The sequence below is a fragment of the Poecile atricapillus genome, chromosome 2, assembly GCF_030490865.1.
Source record: "Poecile atricapillus isolate bPoeAtr1 chromosome 2, bPoeAtr1.hap1, whole genome shotgun sequence".
Taxonomy (NCBI): domain Eukaryota; kingdom Metazoa; phylum Chordata; class Aves; order Passeriformes; family Paridae; genus Poecile; species Poecile atricapillus.
The window spans coordinates 35181706-35206668 of record NC_081250.1 but is presented as its reverse complement, the minus strand read 5'-3'; the positions used below and the strand labels follow the sequence as shown (position 1 = coordinate 35206668).

General features: G+C 40.8%; 1 protein-coding gene across 5 annotated transcripts in view; it reads right to left on the bottom strand.

Moving 5' to 3' along the window:
• Window positions 1–432: 432 nt before the first annotated feature.
• Window positions 433–24963, bottom strand: part of WIPF3 (WAS/WASL interacting protein family member 3) — a 37928-nt gene continuing 13397 nt past the window's right edge. For 3 of the 5 annotated variants that reach the window (XM_058832457.1, XM_058832460.1, XM_058832459.1), the window contains exons 2-8: window positions 23953–24115; window positions 10180–10312; window positions 9431–9559; window positions 7206–7943; window positions 5434–5580; window positions 4635–4736; window positions 434–3735 (exon numbers count right to left, since the gene is read on the bottom strand). In XM_058832457.1, the coding sequence (XP_058688440.1) occupies window positions 3695–3735; window positions 4635–4736; window positions 5434–5580; window positions 7206–7943; window positions 9431–9559; window positions 10180–10312; window positions 23953–24060 (1398 nt within the window). In that variant the 5' untranslated portion in view covers window positions 24061–24115 and the 3' untranslated portion in view covers window positions 434–3694. Of the gene's footprint in view, window positions 3736–4634; window positions 4737–5433; window positions 5581–7205; window positions 7944–9430; window positions 9560–10179; window positions 10313–11734; window positions 12355–23952; window positions 24116–24963 lie in introns of those variants that run through there. The other 2 variants (XM_058832461.1, XM_058832458.1) reach the window with 2 other exon arrangements.

Sequence of the window (24963 nt, the reverse complement as noted above, 5' to 3'; positions counted from 1 at the left end):
ATTTCAGAGAATGTTGTGGGGGGAACGAAGCCCACTGAAAGAGAAGCGTGCTTTGTTCAGCTGCCTGTAACTGAAGTAAATGGATTTCCCATGAAGTTGCAACTCCTGCTAGGACCAGCTGGGTATTTCTGAACAACCAGGGAACAGGGATAAAATGGGTTGCCCCAGGCAGAGGAAAAATATTAGGATATACCACTTCTCACAGCTATTTTGCACAACTTGAATCTCTAGTCTTTGAGAACTGGGAGGGAGGCAAGGTGAAAAAAGTGGGTGTTCCTGTTGAAAACATCATCTATCTTATTTGTCTGTTTCTTGAGAAAGAAGAAAGCAGCACTTGCAATTATTTCATGGGTGTTTATGTCCTTATTTGGAACTGCTTATATGACAGAATGAATAAATTGTTTTGAGCACAGTGATCAGGTAGTAATTTTCTAATAGAATGTTGATTTTGCTTACAAGTGTAGTGCATTTAAAAACAAGAAACAACTGTGGTACAACAACATGGTTGGGTGCAGTCAGTAGAAACCCGAGCAACTGCACAGTTGTAATATTTGCAGTGGTCTTGAACAGAGGTGTGTCTCAGTGGAAGGACATGGGGGACTTGTGGGATCAGCTGCCTCAGGGTGACAGTGTATCTCCAGAGGCTACAATGGATCTTGAATGACAAATAAATGGAAACATTTCAGAAATACTAACAAATAGGCACAGGATTTCTAGTTTCATCCCTGAAAGATGTTTATTTCTAAAATATCCAAACTGTAATAAAAATGGACTAAAATTTTCTTCTCCTTTATATATATGCTGGCAGGTAGTCTAGCATTAGGTAGTTTTAAAATCCTTAGGAAGGTGCTTACTACAGAGCAGTACACAAATTTCAGAATAAATGAGAGCCAACAATATGCCACTTTTATAGTACCATAACAAAATAGTTTTTAAAACAGTATTGAACTTTTCCAGTTGTTTGAGAAGCAATGTAGATGTTACTATATTCATGCATAGTTATCAAGTAACTACGAAAAGTGACAGTATTGGTCAAAGCATCACCACTTTTTTTTTTTTTTTTTTTTTTGTCTTTTTTTCACATGATGTACAGCAAGTTATCATAATAGGCTAGAAAAAGACTAATGTTGCTTTCTTGGAGTTCTGTGGGTGAAGAGCTTCTTACCCCTACACTATCTTACACCACGAATGTGCATGTGTGTGGGAATGTTCTTACAGCTTAACTGAGCTGCTGCAAGAACAAAGAGAAAAGCAGGGATGAAAAGATGCAGTTACCTGTCTTTTCCAAATAGTTTTGTTCAAAGGCAACAGGATGGGGAAAGATCATCAGTGATCTATAACATTATTACACCTCTAACTGAGGGGAATTTACGGCAATTATATAAATTAATGCCATAACTGTAATAGCCTGGCTGTTAGCACCAGACTCACCCTGGAACAGCAGTATTCTTTTTCAGGCTGGTGAATCATGGAATCATTTACATTGGAAAACAACTCCTGAGATCATCTAATCCAACCCTTAACCCAGCACTGCCAAGTCCACCACTAAACCATGTGTCCCTGAATGCCACATCTACAAGTATTTTACAATACCTCTTTCTGTAGGTATTAAATGGTGACTTCACCACTACCCTGAGGAGCCTGTTCCAATGCCTGACCACCCTTTTGGTGAAGATGTTTTTCCTTATACAGAATCTCCCCTGGCACAGCTTGAGGGTATTTCCTCTTGTCCTGTGCCTTGTTACTTGAGAGAAGTGACTGACCCCTACATTGGTACAGTGCCCTTTCGGGTTATAGAGAGTGATAAGGTCCCCTCTGAACCTCCTCAAGCCAGGATGTTGTTGGCTTTCTTGACCACCTGAGCACACACTGGCCCCTGTTCAGCATGTTTAGCCACTGTCAGCCAGCACACCTAGGTGCTTTAGTGGCAGGCAGATTTCCAGCTGCTCTGCTCTCCCCTGGTGCCTTGGGTTGTTGTAACCCAGGTCTAGGAACTCAGAAAAGCTGTAAAAAGGGGAATCAAAGGGTGGTTGGGATTGAAAGGGATGGCTACAGGTCATCTGGTCCAACACCCCTGGCCAAGCAGGGTCACCTAGTGCCAGTTGCTGAGGACAAAGTCCAGATGGCTTTTGAGTGCCTTGAGGAGTGAAACTCTGCAAGGTCCCTGGGCAACCTGTTCTAAGGCTCAGTTACCCCCACAGTCAAAATTTGTTTCCTGAAGTTCTGACAACACCTGTGTTGCAGTTGCCCATTTCCTCTGGTCCTGTCACTGGACACTGCTGAAAAGAGTCTGGCTCCATCTTTATACCCTCCCTTTGAATATTTATATACATTAGAGAGATCCCCTCTGAGCTTTCTCTTTTCTAGGCCGATCAGTCCCAGCTCTCTCAGCCTTCCCTCATAGGAGAGATGCTCCAGTCCCTTCCAGTCCACCTTTGTAGGACTCTCTTTAGCATGGCCTTGTCATCCTTTCACGGGGGAGCCCAGAATGTGGACACAGCACATGTGGCCATATACCAGGTGTAGCCTCACTAGCAGAGGGGAAGAATCACCTCCCTGACCTGGCACCACTCCTCCCAATGCAGTGATTGCACAAGAATAAGGGTAATTCTTGCTAGAAATAGACATCTTAGGACCAGATCTGAACATCTGTGATCCAAAGACCTTACCCAAGGTCTGAGTATTCAAAGCAGTAATTCAAGTCCTGTCTGCTGCTAGGCTGCTACTTTTCCCAACCAACTGTATTTGAGACAACAACCACTTTTGGGGCTGAGTGTTCCACATGGTGTGTTTTGGACAATGAACCTTCATAGCTGGCGAACAGTAGTAGCTCTAGTTGCCTGTTTAAAATGTAGGTTTTGGACCCCTCATCCAAAGGCCTTGTAATTGCTGGGTAAAGGCAGTCTATCACAGAAATGGTAAATACCCACTTTGCCTGCAGGAAAAGACAGGACACTCATCATGTGTATTCACACATGCCATTTCTTTTTCTTGCTTACAATAGAGCAACTTCCTTTTCCTCTGCTTTGGAAAGGTTCTGTCATCTCTGTCAAGTCCATGACCACCCTACCCAGCTGAGCTTCTTCAGACACTATCCTATAAGGATATGTAATCATCAGGAGGTAGGTTCATTAGCAGGCACAGCTCCTTGGCATCTCTTCTTCATGCTTCATGAGAAAAGGACTGTGGGCCCATCTCTTCATAAAAGTGACAGCCTGCTGCAATCTGAGGCCAGGCAGAATGGAAGAAGTGAAGAAACATAAAAACAGACTAAAGATAGCATATTAGTTTGACAGTTCATTGAAAAAATGTCTGAATAATAACTGGGGAATTTCCAAAAATTATGATGGAAGAGGAAAAAAGAACTACAGGCACGTAGCACAAAACATTCTGAGGTAACATTGTCAGCATGGTAAGAATGAGAACTGTTTCAACATTACAAAGAATTAAAATTTTATGCTGCTTTGCTTAAAAAATATTCCCCTATATACAGTAATTTAAAAGCCTGTGCTAACATTCCTGTAGTATGCAGGCCAGTTCAAAAGGTATATTGTTTTACAGTTTATAGAAATGTTAATATTGCAGTACTTGTGACTCAAGTACAATCTATCACTTCAACAGGAACCCCTTCTGTTTTATATATTATCTTGATCTTGACTTTTATACTAGTCCAGAGACAATCAGAAGATTCTTCTCATCTCACGTGTGTTCTTAACGGAGGATTTTTAGAGGGATCTGTAAATAGATAGAACATATTTTAAGTAAGTATTTTGGATACAGATATATAGCAGGGATGCTGCATTTATCTGCTACTTCTGATATATACAGACATGTACATATATACATATGTATACCTACATACACACACATATTGCTTGTGCTCTGCAGCACTTCAGTAAAAAGTCAGAATATACAGCAGACAATTTAGTCTGACTGAGGCTGCTATGAAAAGTCATGCAAAGTACCTTAACATGGAAACAAAACAAAAGGTTAATTAAAAGGTGGAGAGCTAATAATACAGAAAATTGGGTTCTATAAAAAGCAGAATATGGGTGTGAGATCTTTTGACACTTTCAACTACCCATTTTCAAATGAAGAGTGAATGCTCTTAAAACAGTGACCTAATTCTAAGTTTCAAAGTTAAGAAGAGAGGAATAAAAAATAAAGCAAGGTTCAGCCATTTATGACTTTCCTGACGAAGTTCAGGTACTAAGTATCTTTGTTATTCAGGTAAAACACCATGCATAGGATTTAAATCAAAATATATAATGGAGGACATGGATCAAGTCATTCTCTGTGATTTCACAAGTTAGTGAACAAAAAAATCAAACTTAGTAGCTGCCCAAGTTTGTTTTACAACATGACTGTTTTTAACATTACAGGTTTTGCAAATTTAGCAATCTAAAAACACAGGCTCCATGTTCAGCCACATAATTTGCTTTTAGCTAAGATTCCAAAGTATTTGGAGTTTTTCACTATATCTTTGGTCCCTGTTGCCACTGTGACAAATCCCATGCCTCTCTGTGCCTATGCTAGCAGTCCAGTTATGCTAATGCTTATTCAGTTCTTTATTTTTCATCCCCATTTTTAAACCTCCTGATAATGATCAGATCTTTTCATGTTTACACACTTACCTCTGGCTATCTTGCTGGGATATGTTTTTTGAAATGGTTTGAATTCATCAGGTGGGGGGAAATCTTCCACAGAATGGAAAGTAAATTTCGATTCAAAGTCATCTGGGAAGTTTCAGAGAAATAAACATTAACTGCTGCTAGAGAGAAACTTCAATAAAAAAAACAACCCCAAATCCCAACAATATTGCCACAAGTAATTTCAATTAAAAATGCTGATTTATTTTCCCCTGGAATTGATAGTGGCTCATTCCATATAAACCATCCAGATGAGTACTCCTGTGGGTCATCCAATTTTTTTGCATTAATTGCAATCACTGCCTGCTGTTAAAACTGAAGTTAAGCTTCTGGCTGCCATTCCAGTTTTCTGCATTGATGGTATTGTGGCAACAGAGGTATTCCTTGGTGGTTTTCAAGACATTTTTAGTTGTAAACAAGAATGAGTGGCCAATTCATCAGACCACAAATATAATTCTTAGTGGTCTTTGCCCTATAGGAGTGAAGCTTCTAAATGTCCATGATCTGGTTTAAGAATGGTAATATATGCACACTATGGGAACTTTTAATATTTTTAAGTAGCTTTGCAGGTAGTGCATGCTTTTCTACTGACTGAATTAAAATCCTTTGTGAAAAAGCCTTAATTTTCTATCATTGTGTAAGGCTGTACAAAAATGTTTCTATTATACTACCCTGTTATTGCTAGGACAAAGTCTTTGAGTGAGCTTTTGAGGTCTGAGAAACACACAGGCTTTTGTAGTAAGATTATTAACTAAGACAAAGAGATTTAATTTAATGATATTACCAATGATGTGCATATTTCCATTTTTAAGTGGTGTGTAGGGGTCATGCGCTGTAGCCCAGGCTGAGACTCCAGACTTGCTTGTAAGTTCAGTTGTTGGGGATCTTGCTGGTGGCTGTGGAGGTGTGACCAGCTTCCCAGCACCAGTTCCTTTAAAAAAATGCAGGAGACCAGCATATAAACATCATCATGGCTTAAACCCAACAGTAAACAACACACAAAAGTGGAGGGGGTGTAGAAAGAATGCAGTATTTGGGGAAAATGTACCTATAGCTGTTGTTTGCCAAGCCTGACCACAGATTTGTAATGTTAAGTATTAAATTCAAGTGACTCTTGGAACTGGCTGGGGTTTTCCACTTCCAGTTCTAAGGAAAGTGTGACATTCTGAAGTGTGGTTTAGTCCCAGTCTGGAAGGGAAAGTTGTCCTTCCACTTTCACAAGAATAAGCAGTCTCTTTAAGCAAAGGAAATTAACAAAACAACCACATGAGGTGGTATGTCAAAAGAAAATGTAAAAATTTAAAAGCTGACAATTTGGCAGCTATGCAATAGAATTACCATTAGTCTTGTGCATTTCACTGAGGAGCTGGTATTCACTTGATGGCAAGGGCCATCAAGGTTTACACCTGGGCGACATACCACAGGAGCTGTGTGAGGGGGAGCAAGCCCAAGGCCTCCAAGTTAGCAGCCTCTCAAAACTGCTTATCCTCCTACATAGCAAGGGACAGGCAGGGTAATTTTATGGAAAATATACAAAGGGAACTGCCACAAGAAAAGAGCATCTTGACATAGTTAACAGAGCATTCTGAGCAGCATTAATCACCACCACAGGGCACCTGATCTGCTGTACTTACACGGCCTTTCCCTTGGCTCTCAAAGGGAACCAGTAATCTTTTTCCTGACATGTGGCTGCTAAAATGCAGGGTACAGAACATTCTCTTTCAGATGTTCCCTGTTAAGTAGCTGTCTCCATTTCTCAAACCCACACAGATCTAGACTCATCTTTTTTATTATTTTCATTACATTAGAGGAGTCAAAAAAAATTTCCTTCTATCATCTACTCAAGGAAATACTGGATAATAAACCTCTTCCCAAGAAGCTGGGAAGTAGTTCAGCCCAACCATCTTCATCACAGGATGCACTGGCTGCTCCTCTGTTGAACAGCAGAGGGCTGCAGCCAGATTTGCTTTTGCTTACCTATGGTGGTAGCTGCTCCATCTCTGTTTCATTATCTCCTAGTGTTTCCTAGCTGTTGCCAATATTGCTCCTGCATGGATACAGCTGTAAAGGGATGTCTTGGGCAGTCTGGCACATGAAAAGCTTCTGAGCTGACAGACACCGTGGTGTGTACTCTGCTCCCCCACCTGAGTCTGTCAGGGTACCACCCATCACACTGCTGGAAACACACCAATGTCAACACAAAAGCAAGAACCAGCCCAGTGGTCCTAAGACTTTGGATGTCGCTTCCAAGAGTGGCAGCTTTAACTATAAGGCATGTGTGCCCAGTGCTAAGAACTGCCTGACATCTCAAAAAGCCGGATGTTTTGGGTGTTCACACCAGCTGTGCAACCTATAGGTATTCCTCCCATGTGTGCTCTTCATCCCTGCCCCTCCATGCTCTTCAGTCATCAGTGCGATAGAATGGTTTGGGTTGGAAGGGGGCCTTGAAGAACTAAATAATCTTCAAGGTCCTGTTCTAACCCAAATAATTCTATGATTTTCCCCGCTAGCCGAAGGGAGGGAAAAGCCTCCTTCCTTCAGAGGTACCGCTCTCACCTGCGCCTCGGCCGGGTCTCTTCTTCCTCGTATCCACCACGGCTGCGGGCTGAGGGGGGCCGGGGGTGGGTGGGAGCGGCAGCGACTGGATATTGCTTGGCTTGTGGAACTGTGACAGCAAGTGGGGAGACTTGGGGGGCAGCGGAGGGGGCACCTCGGCACCGCTGAAGGCCGAGGAGGGGGGAAAGGAGAGCCTGTTGGGGGCCGGGGGGTGGGCGTGCGGCGGCGGGGGAGGAGGCGGGGGCGGCGGCGCGGGCGGGGGACAGTCCCTGCCTTCGGCCGCAGAGGCCTCGGCGGCCCTGCCCGGCAGCCCGCAGGGGGGCACGGGGGGCAGCGGGGGAGGAGGAGGAGGGGGCGGCGGCGGGGGCGGGTGCGAAGCGCCTGCTTGAGACTTGGCGGGTTTGTCAGCCTGAGGGGGAGGGAGCGGGGGAGCAGCGCCGGGGATCACCCCCTTGGCCGGGCGATCGGCCGGCGGGGGCAGAGGGGGAGGAGGAGGGAAGGTGAGGGAAGGCTTGCTGGAAGCGGGAGGCGGTGGAGGCGGGGCGGGCAGGCTGGGCCGCCCGGGACCCGCTCCCGCTGCGGCTCGGGAGGTGCCGGGAGGCTCCGGTGGGACAGCTGCCCTTGGGCCCTCGGCCGGCTGCGAGGGGTTGCTGTTCGCCTTGGCAGCGCCGCTGCTCGCCGGTGCGGAGGGTCTGGGGGATGCTGCTCGGACTCCGGAGAGCTGCCCAGGCCTCCCTGCTGAAATTCAGATACCACATGTTACACACCGAGGCTGCGTTCCCACTCCTCAGACCGAACAGCGACAAGGGCAAGCTCTTCATCTTCCCCTCCCCAGTGGATACCCGGAGGGATTAAACTCATTCACCCCAAACACTTCATATCCAACAGGTTGCCCACACTGTAATGGGGCTTAGGAGGTGATGTATTCCAGGGGGCACCAGGGATTCTGCTTAGTTATATGATGACCTGCTGAGAGACCTTGCTCCCCCCTCCCTGTTCCTCAGCTTCTGCAGAATGAAACATCTTAAGGAGAAGGAACTTTTCTGCAGAGTCTGGGGCCCTACACAGCAGCCTCATCTTGCCTGGTACAACCCACTGCCCTGGTGAAAAGTACATGAGCAGTTTGACACACATCAACTGGCATCCTTCAAGCTAAGTACTTGCTTAGGATCAAAAAATTCACACAAGTGTTACAGAAACCTCAACTCCATTGATAAAAGCCAAGTTTCTAAAAGCAGTGCCTCAAAGGCTTTCTGTAAGGCACAGGTTCTGCTATTTCCTTTTTAACAGCAAATGCCTGAAGACTCTTGAACTTACAAAATGTCTTTTCCTGAATAAATGTCACAAAGCAAGATGTCAAAAAAGGCATCTCATTTGACACACACAGAGTCTGATAGGCATGGCCATAGTTTTAAGAACAACTCAAAGTACTTACTGCCACTGAAGCTATGTCAAAAGCCCCATGACATACAGTGCTGTTCATCTTTGGCTTGCCTTTTGGGAGCAAAAAACCTTTAGGCAGAGCCAAGTTCTGTCTTTCCCTGCAAAAAGCTACTTTGCTCTGTGCTGCATGAGCAGGCATCAGCTGCCCAACAGTGACAGAGGTCATTACCGTGATTATAAAACTCATCCCTCATTGATGCTGGCATTTCTTGAGGTGAAAGCAGCAGTGGGGCTCCCACATGTGCCTTCCTCCTGTCATTGTGAAGCAACAATACCCTTCTTTTTCAGATCAGTAAATTACCTTGCCAGATCAAAGCTATACTCCATAAAATCCAGAGGGCAAAAATCTTAAATATGAATCTTTAAAGTAATACACAAGACTGTAATAGCATAGAAATATACACTAGTGGAGGTAAGGAAATATGAATTTGCCATTTGTACTGAAACTGATAAGCTCGGATTTCAATACTGTATTCAAGACACAATTAAAATTTTTCATTAAAATAATGTAAAAAGCTCAGTTAAAGAGATCAATTTGATCTCTTTCTTACCAACTGTGGAGATAGCTTTTTATTTATGTTTTAAGGAATAAAGCACCTGAGATCTAGAAAGGTGGCTTCAATCACATTATTAATTGAGCCCTCCATGGTCACATGATGAACTAAGCATTCAGAAAAAAACAAACAACCCAATAAAAATCAATCAGTGAAGCTAATCCCAAAGTACTTTCACCCCTAATTTCTGCTAGCCCAGCTACGTTTTCATACAAATGAAGCCCTTACCTGTCACGTCCCTCTGGCCTGCTGGTCTGAGAACAGGAAAGCCACCAGCAAATAAACCCCCCAGAGGCTGCGGAGAGCCACCTTTATTAACAGCTGTGTTACCTCCATCTCTGTTAGCTTCTTTGGGTTCTGTTAAAAAGAATGAAAAACCCAAGGTATATCAGAAAATCATTTCATCCTTACCCTGAGACTGCTAAGGCTTGGTGCTAACAAACAACCAAGGCCACACTTTTCCCTGTACTGTTACTACAGGAACTGCCATCCCTCTCTGACCTGTACCTTAGAGCACAGCACCCTCTGGTGCTCTTCAATCTCACACAAATCATGACACCAAGAAATAGTTGTTTTAGGCTTAATACTGAATTTATGTTTCCAGAGTTTTTCAGCATTTTTTGTCCTTTTAATCTAATAAAGAACAATTGTTCTGCGAGAGCCAACAATTCCCACTTAATTATTTTATTGAAATGCTCTCAAGGATTTAATCATTCATTATTTATTTTGGAACAAGGAATGCCTGTTAAGGTGATAACCGGTTGGAGATTTACCATGAAGTGTTAACAGTCACTGATCTCAGAGCAGGATGCACGTTTAGAAAGTGTCCCCTCTCTGCATCCTAAAACCATACAACAAACAGACCTTTGCTGACCTTCAAACCTGCCCTTCAGTTTAATACTGTCCATCTGATCTCTACCCACACCTGAGGCTTCAGCAAAGCTCCCCCAGGGCCTTACTGAGGAGCACACACTCACTTTCAATCTGTGGTGCACTGCGATCGTTGATTTGAGTCACTTTCCTCAGGCGAGTTCCCTGCTGGATATCAGCCAAAAGCGCGTTTCGAGCTTTTTGGTCCTCCTTTCGCAATTTTGGTATCTCTGAGCTTGCCTGTTGACAATAAGAGCTTTAGATGGGAGGTACAGACAAAAATGCATACCTAGAAAGGATACACAGGCAAACTGTGAACAGAAGATTTGAAATAAGCCCTCCTTGGCAGCTGTCACTCCCAAGCCTTTGAATCAAATCAACAGGAACAGCATTTGGTTGTGCAGGAGGGCAGGAAAGCTGAAAGTTTAAATATAACACAAATCTAATACTAGTTGGGCTAATACTTGTTGGAAGCAAATTAGGAAACATGCTTAAATGCAATGTGACCTCATTTGGCCATTTATGGCTTCTGTCCCACAACTCCACCTCCAACTGCCTCTGTCAGCTCTTATCATACTATTTACAATGCTTTACATCAAGATTTTTATATGCCAAATTATAATAAATATCTGTTTTATCCACTTAGGAAAAGGGATAGATAAATACATGCTGCACTTATATTTGAATGTGATAATTAACTTAGACTGTCTCTCTGCACTGGAGATTAACACCAGTTTAAGAAGCATACCTTTAGAATAATACAATTATATTTTAGGAACATTTCTATTCTAACCAAGCTTGGTAAACATACCGTCAAGTTGCAATTTAAAGTTTTGTAATAAAACAAACAAAAATTATTCTTACTTCTTCAAGTTTCTTATTATATATATTAAAAAAACCCATAACTTAAAAAAAGTTGGATATTTCACTTTTTAAAAGCAGATAATAAACAGCAAAGCTGTTATTCCAAAACCTATTGTGATTAACAGAGAAGTCTAATAGAGGGGAATTTTCATATCAGAGGAGCAATGTTCTCCTTGTTTCTAGAATTCCCAGAGGTTAGGTAACTCCCTAAAGAAACGAGTACCAGAAATGTTTCCACAGCCCTTAATTTTAGTATCACAGTTGTAATAAAGCAGAACAATACTGTCACACTTGAAAAATCCCCCAAAACCAAACCAGCTTGGTAATGGCATTCTGAAAGCAAAACAGAAACCTGGAAACACTTAACCAGCTGCTGAATTAGTATTGTGACTAACTCGTTAATCCCAAGTGAAGAATTCTGTGGGTACGATACTATTCGTAGTTATTTTTGTACTTGGCTAAAAAAACCCAAACCCAGCCGGCGGGATTTGCCGCGCCCCGCTAGATGGAGCTCCAGACCGCCGCTAGCGCCGCCGCATTCCCGGCCCCTGATGTAAAAACTCGGAATTACAACCTGGCTGATACGTAACCACGTGTTATTTTAAAATGTTAGGAAAACCCCCACTCTGTCACATTTTCCTCGTTTGGAACAGCGCTGCCTGTCCTCGTACTTGCAGAGCTTGGAGTCCCGCTGGCCATTATGAGGCCCCAGAAGAGCTGCCCGTGTCAGCGGTGTTAGACCAAGTACCGGCCACAAACCATTCCCACTCCCCTTCTCTGGAAGCTGACAGTACTTACTGTGAAAAATGGAAACACCATCACTGGAACAAGGGTGATTCCTTTCCTCACAAAAGCTCTCTACCGGTATCTTCCACGTATTTTCTCTCTACTCCCACTAATGACTTTGCTGTAGCAGGACAAGCAGGATCTAGAGAGATCTGATCAAGAGCTATGTTTAAAATTAGATCCAGCAGCTGTCTTTAATTTCCGGGTTCAAGTGTCCATATATTATGCCAGCTGTCCACTTCACCTCCCAGATCTACTTCTCTGGGCAGACAGGCTATTCGAATGTAAAGTCTTGATATCCAGACAGCTATTAGGCTAAAGTAACCCACTTGTGGCAACTTGTGGCTAGTGACCCATGACTTAGTATCAATGTAAACACAAGCAAGACAAAAATCTGTCGCATAAAAAAGCAGGAATATTGTTCTGCCATTCCATAATGCAGCATAATAAGCTGCTTCTCTCTTACAACAGATTCCTTTATGCCAAGAATAACTCCATCCCATGCCCCAGCTGTTTCTTCTTCCTCCCCATGTACATAAGAGACACAATCTTCTGTGCCCAGCCTGGTGGACTCGGATGATTGATTAGCTGCCGAGTAGCTTGATATGGATTCTCTCTTTTTCCATTACAAAGTCAAGATGGTCTGGGGTGTAGTGTTGCCTGGCTGCACAGCAGTCAGAGCTCCTTTGGATTTCTTGTTTGCTGCCTGCACTCCCAAGGCCAGTTACAATCCTTGCCAAGAACTGTTTCACCAGGTAAGTATCTCACTCACTCCTCTACTGGTGTCCAGCATTTGCAAATTCCTGGATTTACCATATTGTATTTTGAGGGAAACGTCTTTTCTTTGATGAAGAAAAAAATCTTAGATTCACACTCATGCTGTGCTTGCAATCCATAGCACAAGCACAGATAATAAACATGTAAGTTCTGCATCAAGAGAAAAACAGAGGAAGGAATTCTTATGACTGTTAAATCTTCAGCCCTGATGACACCCAACAGAAGTGTTTCAGCAGAAAGACAAATAGATTTTAAGTCACAGAGGGAAAACAGCTGCAAGACAAAAGATGTAATTCTTAGGCTACTTTCTACCTCACCATCTGCAGGGCAGCCTTATTTATTTACAAAAAGAGAAACATCTCAGTATTTCAATGAAAATCAGAAGGGAAGTGGAGAAGAATGTGAAGATCATTTGTTTCATCTGATGCCGGAGCTGCCCCAGGTAACACAGAGTGAAATTAAATTCCATACTTTATTTACAGGAATTGGTAAGGGAATGGTGGGCTCTCATTACCTTAGCAACCACTAGGTTATTCTGCTACTATTTCAGACACAAAGAACGTCACGTTCAGTACATACTTAGAAACAGAATGGAACAAACCACACATGTAAATAGCCTGAACGTAAGAAATACTTCCTTTTCAACTCGCCCAACTTCATCAGATTTTATCTCCAGTGTCCTAAACTACACACTCAGCTATAATATGCAGTAAAGTATTGGACTAATGTTTAGGGTATCTGCCAGGTCTTCAAAATATCCGTAAACAGGAAAATACCATCAAATCATATTTTTACAGTGATTTTTCAGATGAAAATCATCAATGCTGGAAATAAACATTTCAGAATTTGAAGCTGATAGCTTAGAAGAGTGGAGATATGAATGAGGACAGCATGGATATAGAGAGGTATCTAAATCATTGCAGTAAGAAAAGAACAACAACCCAAAACATGTTTCCCCACTGCTGAGGTGGAGGGGAGGAGAAAAAAAACGCACAATATAAAAATGTCAAATGTAAAATAACTGGATTACAAGCAATGGTCATATCTCTGACACTAAAGCCTGCATTCCAAGTCCCACAAGCCAGGACCTGGAAGGGGGCTCCAGCAGCAAGTCTGAATTAGCAAGTATGGCAAGGAGGGATATACACTCCTCCAATATATCTCAGCCTTTCAGAAATATATCAGAATACATCTCAAACTTTCAGAAAAATACTTCAGATCAAGGCTGGATCCTCTCTGGCAGAAGTGTTTCTTGTGAAGCACAAGTTGTCAGGTCCTGTGCAGAGCTATTTGGTGATGTGCAGTACCCTGTGGTGGAGGGGCACAGCCAGCGGTTTGGAACAGCTTCTTCCAGTTGAGAGTTCTGTGGAAGTGGACTGTTCAGTTTAGAACAACAACTCTATTTTTGTACTTTCTACACATGGAGCACTCCAGGTTTGACTCTGAATAATCACAGTCTTAACAACCTAAACCGAGTTGTATAAAACTAATTGAGAACTGACAGACTTTTTCTATGGAAAACTGACTGAAATGCATGGCAATGAGCTCCATTTCTGGGTACACTCTGCTATGCTATTTGCATCACCTTCAGAATGTCACTTTACATGCTGCAAGATAGATGGGAACATCGACCTACCCTCTGGGCTCCTACGATACTTAAAATATTTAAGAGATAAACGTGCTCAGATACTAAAGTGATGTAAATGCAGAAGGCACCAGCCATTTGAAAAAGTTTATTTTAATACTAATTACAATCTTCAGATTTTAAAGAGTACCCCTGCACACAGAAAAGGGAAAATCCTCTGGACTCTGGACAGGTAATTCAGTCACAGTTCATACATACTGTCCCATAAATGGCTTGTATTTAGTCAGATTTTAAATATGTTCTTTAATGCATTTGTAAAGTACTTCAGGGTAATACAGATCTACATAAACAGGACAGCTGCAGGAAAAATGCTCCTCTAGCCTTCTGGACAACCCAATAGCCAGGCAGTCATGGGCCTTTCTTTCAGAGTAAACTCATCAAGTGATCTGAAAAGATGATCCAGTACTAAAACTCTAAATTAGATAGGAGCCATAAATAAGATAAAGCATTATTCCATCCAAAGGCACAACATACTTTTACTCAGAGAGCTTAACAGCACTGAGTATTTGCACTCCTAATGTGCAATGAATTGTGTGATCACAGTAGATTCCTTCTCCTGGTCACATTTGATAGGAAACACTGGAAAGACACCTGTGCGGAAAATGATTTATTTATCTCAACTAGCAAAAAAGGCTAAATATATTTAGCTTTTCCCTATTTATTTTTGAGACATATAATGATAAAATTGAAGACCAATCAATATATTTGATATCAGAATTTTATTATGGGCAGAAGAAGAGCTCTCTTTTGCTGACAATATAAATTATTTATATGAATCTGGTGGCAATTAACCTTCCTCTCTCCCATTAACATTTTTTCCCACCATATGCAAAATCCCCTGGACTCAATGCAGAGATCAAGAAAAGGTACTGGCAGAAGGCATAAGCAGCATATATTTTAGTGGAAAAAGAGTTTGAAGACACCCCTTGCTTTCTTACTTTTCTTTGCCATCCTCAGCCAAACCTGCACAGATCCAAGCTGAGGCAAGTGATTTTTCACCACTGCAGCATGAAACACCTCTGGCTTTTAGGGAAGGGAAAGACAGTGCAGTAAGATAAAGACCGAGCAGAAAGCTCTAGAATAAAGGATATTTGATCACAGAGACAAATATTTATGGGGGGAGGGGGGGAATAGTTTCTGAGCGAGTCCTGGCCTTCTCTGGCATCCAATCTGTCATGATTCAGAGACCCAGCTTAAACTAAAAAATGCAAGAGAAAAAGCCTACAAACATGGCAATGGACCATTAAAAACAGCATTTAAAACAGGAGGTAGGGCAAAACAAGCAAGAACTGTGGAGGCAGTGCAGTTACTAATGTGATAGTGCCAGGTCTGGTCAAAGAAAATGTTTGTCAATAATGAGAGACTACTAAAACATCTAAATCTTTAATAAAGGATGTATAAAAGCATCAAGAAAGAGCAGAAACAACTGGAAATATAACAAAATTCTCCAAATATTATTTTTGTATTAGCAATAACTGAAATTCTGGTGTAAACAAATATAGATTTTTCAGGAAAGAGGACAAAAAAGGTGAAGCTAGCTGCCTAATGCAGTATGTGCGTCATGTCAGAGATAGCTGAGAATATGAGAGAAAAACACAGCTTGTTTGTGGTTGGTAAACCATCTGAGTAAGGATAAGTGTTCTTACCACCCATATGGCACCACAAGACTTTCCGAGCAGGGGAGCATGAAGGGAGAGATGATGACTGGGTCCCCATCCAGCTATAAATCTCCTACTCCTTTGAAGGAAAGCCAAGGCATTGGTTTGGTGCTCACAACAGTCTGGAAGGGCAAGAGAGCTTCAGTAAGGGGCCTCAAAGGGCATGAGTCTGTTAAAATACCCTTCTGGGACCACTGATGATAAAAAAGAGTGGACCAAGAACAGGGGAGACCTGCTTGCAAGCAATTTACTCTGTAGCTTCCTTCCACTTAACCACAAGCTGCTGACCATAAGTGTTCCTTAAGGAGATTCCTGTAACCATCAGGAGTAAGATATTTAAATGAATTCAGCCCCTCAAAGACTGCATCCTTTTCAAAAGCAGAACTGGCAGAAAAAAAGTAAGATCCCAGAACAGTCTAACAAACTACGTCAGAACTTTTTGTTAAAAAAATGAAGTTGTTTTGGGACAAAGTCAAACATGGGAGTTTACCAGAAATCTCACTGTAAGCTGACTGTAAGCTTCCTTGACATAGCAGAGGATTATAAAAGGCATCTATCCATTGTAGCTCAGCATGAAATCTGAAACCCGAGAGGAATTTGAAACTTGATTCCAAGATCAATCTACTACTACTAGTTCAGAATTATACCAGGAATTAATAATTTTACATTTGCAGCAGAAACAGTTTGCCCAGCAGGCAAGAGCATTGCTTTTACAAAGAATTCTCAAACCAGCATCTAAAGTCTCTGCCATGAATGTGCCAAGAAAGGTAGCAACAAAAAGAAGGAGCTTATTAAAATAATAAACCCAGTTTCCAGCATATCACAAACAAGAGTACCACAGAGAAAAACATTGTCATACTTCTTATATTTTCATTACATATGCATCAGGTGTTTCACTCATGCACTGTCAAATACAAAATAAAATAATCAAAATAATCCCCTCTTCCAGTTTAAGGAAAAATCCAACAAGTCTCAACAACCAAGCAGATGTCTTCTTTTATTTTAAATATTTTAAACTGCCTGTTTCTAAAGAAGCTTGGGAGATCAGGTACCTCACAGTTTTTATACTGTTCACAAGAGAGCTCTGACCTCTGATTTAAAGCTTTTTAATTACAGGAGACCTCATGACAGTGCAAGACTCCACCTGCACAGTCGTTTGCATGATCAGAGCCACTTCTTGTGTTTCTGCTGAGTAGCATAGGACAAAACTAATTAATTCTTGGCACCTGGTCTGCCTGGGCAAACATGGTGCTCTCTCAGCCTTCTAGCAAGCTGAGCTTCAAATGCTTCCCATGCAAGGGATCACTCTCCAGCCAACTTTTCTGAGGGAACCCACACGAGGGGAACTGCCAAATAGCTTCCTGGCAGCTAATGAAATCATTGTTTCAAGAGAATGACAGGACCAGAACTTGACAATTCCACCTACACCCAGCTCAGTACTGATTAACCATGATCTCAGTCTCTACTGCACAAAGTTCTGCAGTCTGAACCTGCCCGGTTGAAAAGGTCATTGAGCAACGTGTGTACTTAGATAGGCTGAGTCTACACCGACCTTGTTTCTCAGCTCCCAGCAAGGGAAGTGGTGCAGAAGTTGTTACAGATCTCTTCCTGGCACTACACCCACTGCCTAGTCCTGGCTTTAGTCCCAAATAGTGAGGCCTTTCAGTGTTAGCAGAGCCTGGTGCTTGCTCAGCACCTCCTTGAAGCTACCACCACACACAATGGCAGGGAACAGAGCACAAAAACCAGCATGGCAGGAGCAACTTTCTTCTAAACCTATGTTCCCAGTGCTCATTTCAAACAAACCAATAATCAATGCCCCTGCACCCAATAAACCCTCTGCACTTTACACTAGCACCACTGTATCAGACAACATAAAACCTTGCCTACTAAAGGGTTCAATTGTCCCTGCCTCAAATGGAGCAGTGGGCTTATTCACTAGGGTGTTCTTAAGGTTTTCCAGCATGGGCTCCTAGATTTCTGTACCTGAATACAAAAAATGCAACAGAATCAGTAGGATCATTTATACCTGCTGAGCTTTTCTGTTTAATTTAATTTTCTGACACCTACATTTTAAATGCAAATTCTGACTGTTCTTTCACTAAAAAAACCCATGCAGTAACACAACTCACCACAATGGAATCAGTATAAAATTTAAACTACTCTAGAAGTCTTTCCCAGCAGTCCAGAAAAATCACAGGTCAAGTACCAAAAATATCCTTAGACTGGCTTCAAAAAATAATTCTGAACTTCATTTTTTGATTTCTAAATTTTTGGGATTCAAAGTCCCATGACTGCCTCTGCATCAATGAAAAGAAAGGGAAAACTCTTACATGAACTAGAAAATCTGAGGGTGAGGGTCTGGAATTAGAATGAAAATGTCAAACAATACAAGGCTGAAAACATTGCCATGGGAGCTGGTGACACTAGCACTGTTTATTCTCTCTGTCTACCATAGCAGAGTCCCCTGAATGACAAGAGATACCATGAATAGTGACAACAGAAATTTCAGCATGTAACAACCTACACACATCACAATTTAATCTCTCTCTAAGAACAGTAGGCTATTTCTCCTACCCAGTTACCTGTGCAGAAGCTAATGACCATTCTGAAATGCCTTTTAGCATCCACACAAAATTATGGTTAACCCAAGACAGAATAACAAGAAACTAGCATTTCTTGCACTGTCACCTTCCAGCCATTAGAGAAGTCCTACTCAAGTGTTGCTAATATTCTGAGTTCTCTTTTAATTAAAAGGGTAAAAGTATAATATTAATTGACAGATGGAATTTAATAGGTAGCCACTGCATACACTAGAGATGGGGTACTGACTTTTAAGGGCATTATTACTTTGTGATTAGAATGGCAAATTAACCTATTAGTTCTCTGCAGCTAGGCTGAGCTTGATCATTTACAGCTGGTAACTCTACTCTGCAATTTCCATACTTTTATATTATACAGATGAAAAACAAAGAGAAAGAAAGCTCTTTGAATGCGTTCCATTCCATTCAGACATTTAGAGCACACGACATTATGAAGAAACCTGCAAAACAGAACTCATTATCTAAATACATTTAAAATGGTGACATAGGAGTTCTCAAGTGAAGCAATCGAGATTAGCACCTAGGAACTATATGCATTCCATGCCCCTGTGCCTGTCCAGATTAAACAGAGCAATGCCAGCTTAGTATTTATGTTTTCATTTTCCCCATCTTTCACAGCTCCCACTTGTCTTTTCTGTATTTGGTGACTCCAAGAACTACAAGGCTTCAGCAGCAATACTTTGAGATGCCACAGCTATGCAACCCCAATTTTACAACAGCAGAAAATTAAGTCAAATAAACCACACAAAGACACTGCTTTTTTTTTTTTTTTCCATATGATTGCCTCTCACGTCTTTATGAAAGTAGACTGGTGTGAGATATATTATTAAAACACAATCAATGAGTATCCTTTATTTTGTCTGGAACAAAGCACTCAAAAATTTCAGCTGTGCTTTGTCCAGCCCAGAGCACAGTCTTTATCATCAGTCAGTCACCAACAACATTACCAAACATGCACTTTCTCTCACTCTGGTGTATTTTACCTATCAGCAATAAATATTGCGCTTTAGTATCTCCTGGCCTAGAGACTCCATGATGAAGTACAAAATATGACCTTACAGCTGTGGTAAAAATTTAATAAACACATTCCTACATATTTTGCTATTGGCACCATGCAGGATCCTGTTCTTTCAATATTACCACTTGCATGTCTAGGGATCTGAATAAAAACTTAAGAAATTATTTTAATTTTTACATAAAATAATTAGCAAGCATAACCAAAATTTTATGCATATAAGTGCTCATATGCACATATTCACTCATACTATATTTGGTAGGACCAAATCAAAATACCACAAATCATCATTATCTTCAGCCAAGATGTTTTACATATGTTGTTTGTTCTCTTTCCAAAGAACAGTAGTGCTAAATGTCACAGGAGCAAAACCAACTCCCACACAACTTGAGATGAACGCTGTAGCTCACTGAATTTCTTGTGAAGGCTGAAGGAAACAGCTCAGCAAGGTTTTCAATCTAACAACTGCATGAAGAAAGGGAAAAAAACATCCCTTCAAGGAAAACTATCAGATGATGTTTTCCTAAATCTTGGAAATCCTTCTTCTGTATAAATTATGCTTTTATCGCAGCATTATATCATGAGGAATTGCTTTCTGAGTTTTGTAGTATAAGAGTAGAAAATAAGAAGAGAATAACCAACTTGATAAACACTGACCAGTTTATCTACAACAGTAATTATGTTTTTAATTTTTTTTTTATTTTAACTAAATAAGAATGAGGTAAGCATCAAGATTAATCTACATGCTAGTCTAGCGTTCATCATGTCAAGTTTCACATTTCTGTCACCAAAGTAAGCATATTACTTTCTCTTCCTGCTATCCTAGTTTCTAGTGTGCCACAAGGCAGCAAATAAACACTTGGTGCTACTTTATGAGCTTGAATCATCTGATCCATTGTGATTTTAGGGGTTAATTTCTATGCTAAGACTTTAATCATAACAATTCTAAAGAGAACAAAAGTATTTTCTTAAACTCCACAAACATATGAATCATTAAACAAACATCTCTGAGTAAGGCACAACCCAGCAGGGCTGCTACACATCCACACTTCCTCCAATATTAACATTTTAATAGGTGATGACTGATCTTAACATTACAAATTCATATATACAGAGGCTACACAGCAGTAAGCAGCCTTCACTGCATGTAGTAAGTGAACAGGATTTATCAAAGCAAATTCTCTCAATCGTTTTCTTGGGAAATTAAGTAGAGAAAAAATTTAATCAGTCTCAGTGATGACACTCTCTCCAGAAAATACGACAAACCAAAACTAACCTAGTTTCCTCTTATATCAAACTTAAAGGAAAGAGTGGTAAAAGAAATAGAGGGTGAATAAAATGAAGTTTACCATGAGCAGAAAGCTTTTAAAAACCCCAAACCTACCACCCTCTTCCCAAAGACCACCAACAAAAACTCTATTAAAAAAAACCCACCTTACATGATATGCTCATAAATTAAAAGAGCTTTAGAACAAACACCCCATGCCACCTATCTAAGTGTGCTTTGTTAAGGTATAGAGGAAATGGGAAGAAGAAAATTGAATTCTGTGAACCAGTGCCAGAAAATACATCAGGGCACAGTTTCATCCTGCCTACTCACCCCTCTCATCTCTATGACCCCCAGAAGACAGGCATTTGAAGACATGCTCAATTAATCTAATTAGCTGTATTTACATTTTGGTTCAGCTACCTACATCTGCCTACAGCAGACACCCCACCATTCCCTCTTGAGAAATCCAGGAGTTTGTTTCTTTTCAAGTTTGCTCTAACAGCCAGTAGCTTTTTGGCTGTTGGGCACAGGTGGCTCCTACCATGTCTTAAATACCATCTCCAAATCACTTTGTATTGTCTTGTAACAACTTTTGTCAACAAAATTCAGTACAAGGACTTACGGAATATTAGTAAGTCCGAAAGTCTTAGAAAACAGGAGGAACAAGGCAAAAAAAACACTAGGAAAGAATTTTTTTCTGCCTTAAGAAGGGGTTAACAGGACAAAAAAGCTATGTGCCAACCATGATTAGAATTTCCATGAAGTAAGGACTACAAAATTATTTGGGATCAAGGCTCACAATATTTGCAAAACAAATGCACAGAGAAAAAGATAACGTGGTGGCTACTTCTGCTAAAAATCTCAATCGTGAAATCAAGAGGAAAGTACGGTTCTCATCCATAACTAGAAAAGCAAGACAAGTTTATGGTACCCCTGCAATACCATCATGAAAAACAACAGGATTCTAAACCCCCCCCACCTACACACAGACATTTTTCTTTTAACATAAATCACGTAAGTTAAACTAGTGGCTCACCTGCATATCAATAGAAAAATTAAAATCTAACTTAATTGCTAACAGGCAAATCTTATTCTGGTTTAATCATACCAGTATAATAAAAATCACTGTGCTGTTTACTTTGGCACTTTTCCAGCTGTTGGCCAAATAATAACTTATTTGCTTTGAAGGTTTTCCTTAAAGCTACATGCCTGTTAAAATTTTTCCTTCTTCCATTCCCCAACTGTAGAGCTAGCAGCTGTAACAGCAGCTGGGCAGTTTAGCAACCATAAAAGACAAATGCCAATTTCTAGAGAAAGGCTTTCAAGTAAAACAAAATAGTGTCTGTAGCAAGTTTCTGCAGACTTTCCAACTAAAAGATTTTACTCTGTAACTTGGCACCAGCTGGAGAGCAGCCTCTTATTCTGTACTTCTGCTGAATTCACCAGGCAGATTTCTGTTTCTGTCTCTCATTCAGTTTTGACAGGGAAAAGTCATTTTGCTGTTGCAGAAAAAAAAAATGTCCTGCCACACTATTTTATTAATTGTGTTGATTCATATAGTCTTTTTACCATCAAGACTTATTACAAGCAAGGCTTCAATATCAGACATTAACTAGAAACACATCTAGTATGTATTTTGTCACCAAGACTGAGCTGACTCTTAATTCTGCGTATCTTGTAAGAGATCACACCATTTGAAACAGAATGATCCAACTACAATATGAAATCAAGCCTTCTTGTATCAAACCCTATCACAGCAGTGGGTTTAGTTGTCCTTTAGAAAAAGGAAGGGGAAACAAAAAATCCTAAACCTGTTCATAATGATCCTTAGGAGTCCTTTTAGCTTTCTCAAGTCATTTACAACTGGCATATGTTAGAGGAATCTAAAAATGTCTCTAAACACTTCACTGATCTAAATTTATTAGGATAGGAACATTTGTAACTTCTGTTGACTTTAATTGCAGTTGTGAGCATTAAGTTGCTCACAATATGCAGCCCACTTATTTTAGCATCTACGTATAGGTTGTGTACCAGCCCAGAAGAATTGCTAATTGGAAACACTGCTCATAGTGCCAAAGTTGAAAATGAATGCTGAAAAGAATCAAACACTGCTTATTTCGTTTGCTGTCTTTATCCTCCTCCTCTTCATCTCCACAACTCAAGCGGAGTTTTACAAAATGGTTCAGCCTGTAAAGTAGAAGAGGGAAACTTACAAGGAAACCGCCTTCTGGAAAAAAAGATAAAATAAGAGCATTATGAACAATACCAAACAAAATCAACCAACCTTCCTGGGAATAAAACAGGCAGAGATGCCAGGGAATGCAAGGGAGAAATGTAGTCCTTAAAAAAAAATAAACTTGAAGTACATTTGAAGTACCACGCTACAGAGACTAACACACTTTGCAAATAAACGCAGCAGTGACGGAAAAATATATGAAAAAAAGTCAGGAGAGATTTTATGACTTGAACACAACTATGCCTGGTTCCACTCTTTCAAAAAAAAGTCTAAGAATTTCAATGCAGAAACGCATTATGACCAACTGATTACAGAATTCAAGGAATTACTTTAACAGGTTTTACCATAGGTAGAATAACTGATTGTGAAGGTATAAAAATGCAATACCCTGAAAGTTCACCCAGAGCATCATCCTCTTATTGCAAACATGCTGGCAAGGCACATGTTCTACTTCATGACACACACAGTAATGATTTGTTACAAGCTGTAATTGTTCCTGCACATGTACAAAAGAATATTGTGCTGTATCCCCAGGAAGACACCGTGTGCTAGAAAGGGCAAAATATACAGCTGAACACTGTGAGTCTTAATAGGAGCTGTAGGAAAAAGGATAAAGAAATTAATACTTACCATCTGTACATTACCAATACAAAAATGAATTCCCTTTGGCTGGAAAAGTATTCACAAATGCTAAATTCTCACCATATGCACTCTAATCATCTCAAAACCTTTTGATCATGCACTCCTAGCAGTAACAAAATTTTTGAGCATGCACGCCAATATACATAGGTTTATTTCTTTATAAAGTATACACATGTATGACTGAAGTTCCAGTATTTTCATCCCACACACCAATGGATCATCTCACACACCCCACTTTGGAGACCACTGCTGTAATAAACAGAAGAACCAGTGCCAGCAAAACAAACATCTGCCCCAGATATCTCTTATGAATATCCATGCCAAAATCCTTTTTGGGCTCCTAGCTGGCTACTGCAGCTCATAGAAATAAAAAGTCAGTCTTACCAGTGGTGGTGGTGGAGGGGGCCCTCCAGAAGGTGGTGGTGGAGGGGGCCCTCCAGAAGGTGGTGGTGGAGGTGGTGGAGGAGGAGGTGGCGGCGGCGGCACAGGCATCCGCTTGGACTTCTAGTTTCACACAGGTGTGAAAAATATAGCCAAAGTCTATGTCCTTGAGGAGAAGGAAGGGAGGAGAAGGAAAAGTGGAAGAATAAAAATTAAAACCAGAGAGAAATGTGTTTATACCCTGCAAGCTGAAGATCGGCCAAATATCTAGCTCTCAGCAGACTGAAGACTTTTATACTGCATCGCTTCTGAAAGTACAGTACGGACAGCCTCATTACAGTTATGATGACAACATACATCTAAAGAGCAAGCTCATGGATCTGGACCAGTGCCATGAGTACCACATGCACAGATGTTAGCCTGTCCAACTATTACATCTTGCCTTAACCTAGCCCATAGCCCTGAAATGCAATTCTGCAGAGAACAAATCGCAGTTGACCACATGTAGACACTCCTGCTGGGACAAAAACTCTGTTGACTTTAAGCCAGAGGTCTGCTACTCTAAGGAGAGAGCAAGGGACTTTTCAAGGTTCAGTGGACTTACTCAATGTTAAAGAAAAAAAAGGAAAAAAACTACCTCATGATTTAATAATAAATAAATAACTCTACAAATTAATGTTTCTATTACCAAATGATAGAATCTGAAGGATCAGACATCTCAAGTGTTAAAATCAAGTGTTTTTCCTGCCATTTTTAAAAGTTAATTTTCACCATTCTTTAGTAACACTGACAAAAAGCACATATCTTCCAACAAAAGCTATATGCTTTTTTAAAAAAAAAATCTTTTGCAGAATGACAGTGCATCAGTCACTGATTTTCACACCTAACCCAGCCCTCAGCATGACTCAGTCATCATTAAAGTTAACAATAAACCCCTATTTTTAATTAGTAAAGTTGCAAATGAAAGTACCAGGCAGTGCCAAAGAGAGCCCTCTGCAAGCCAAACTTGAAATC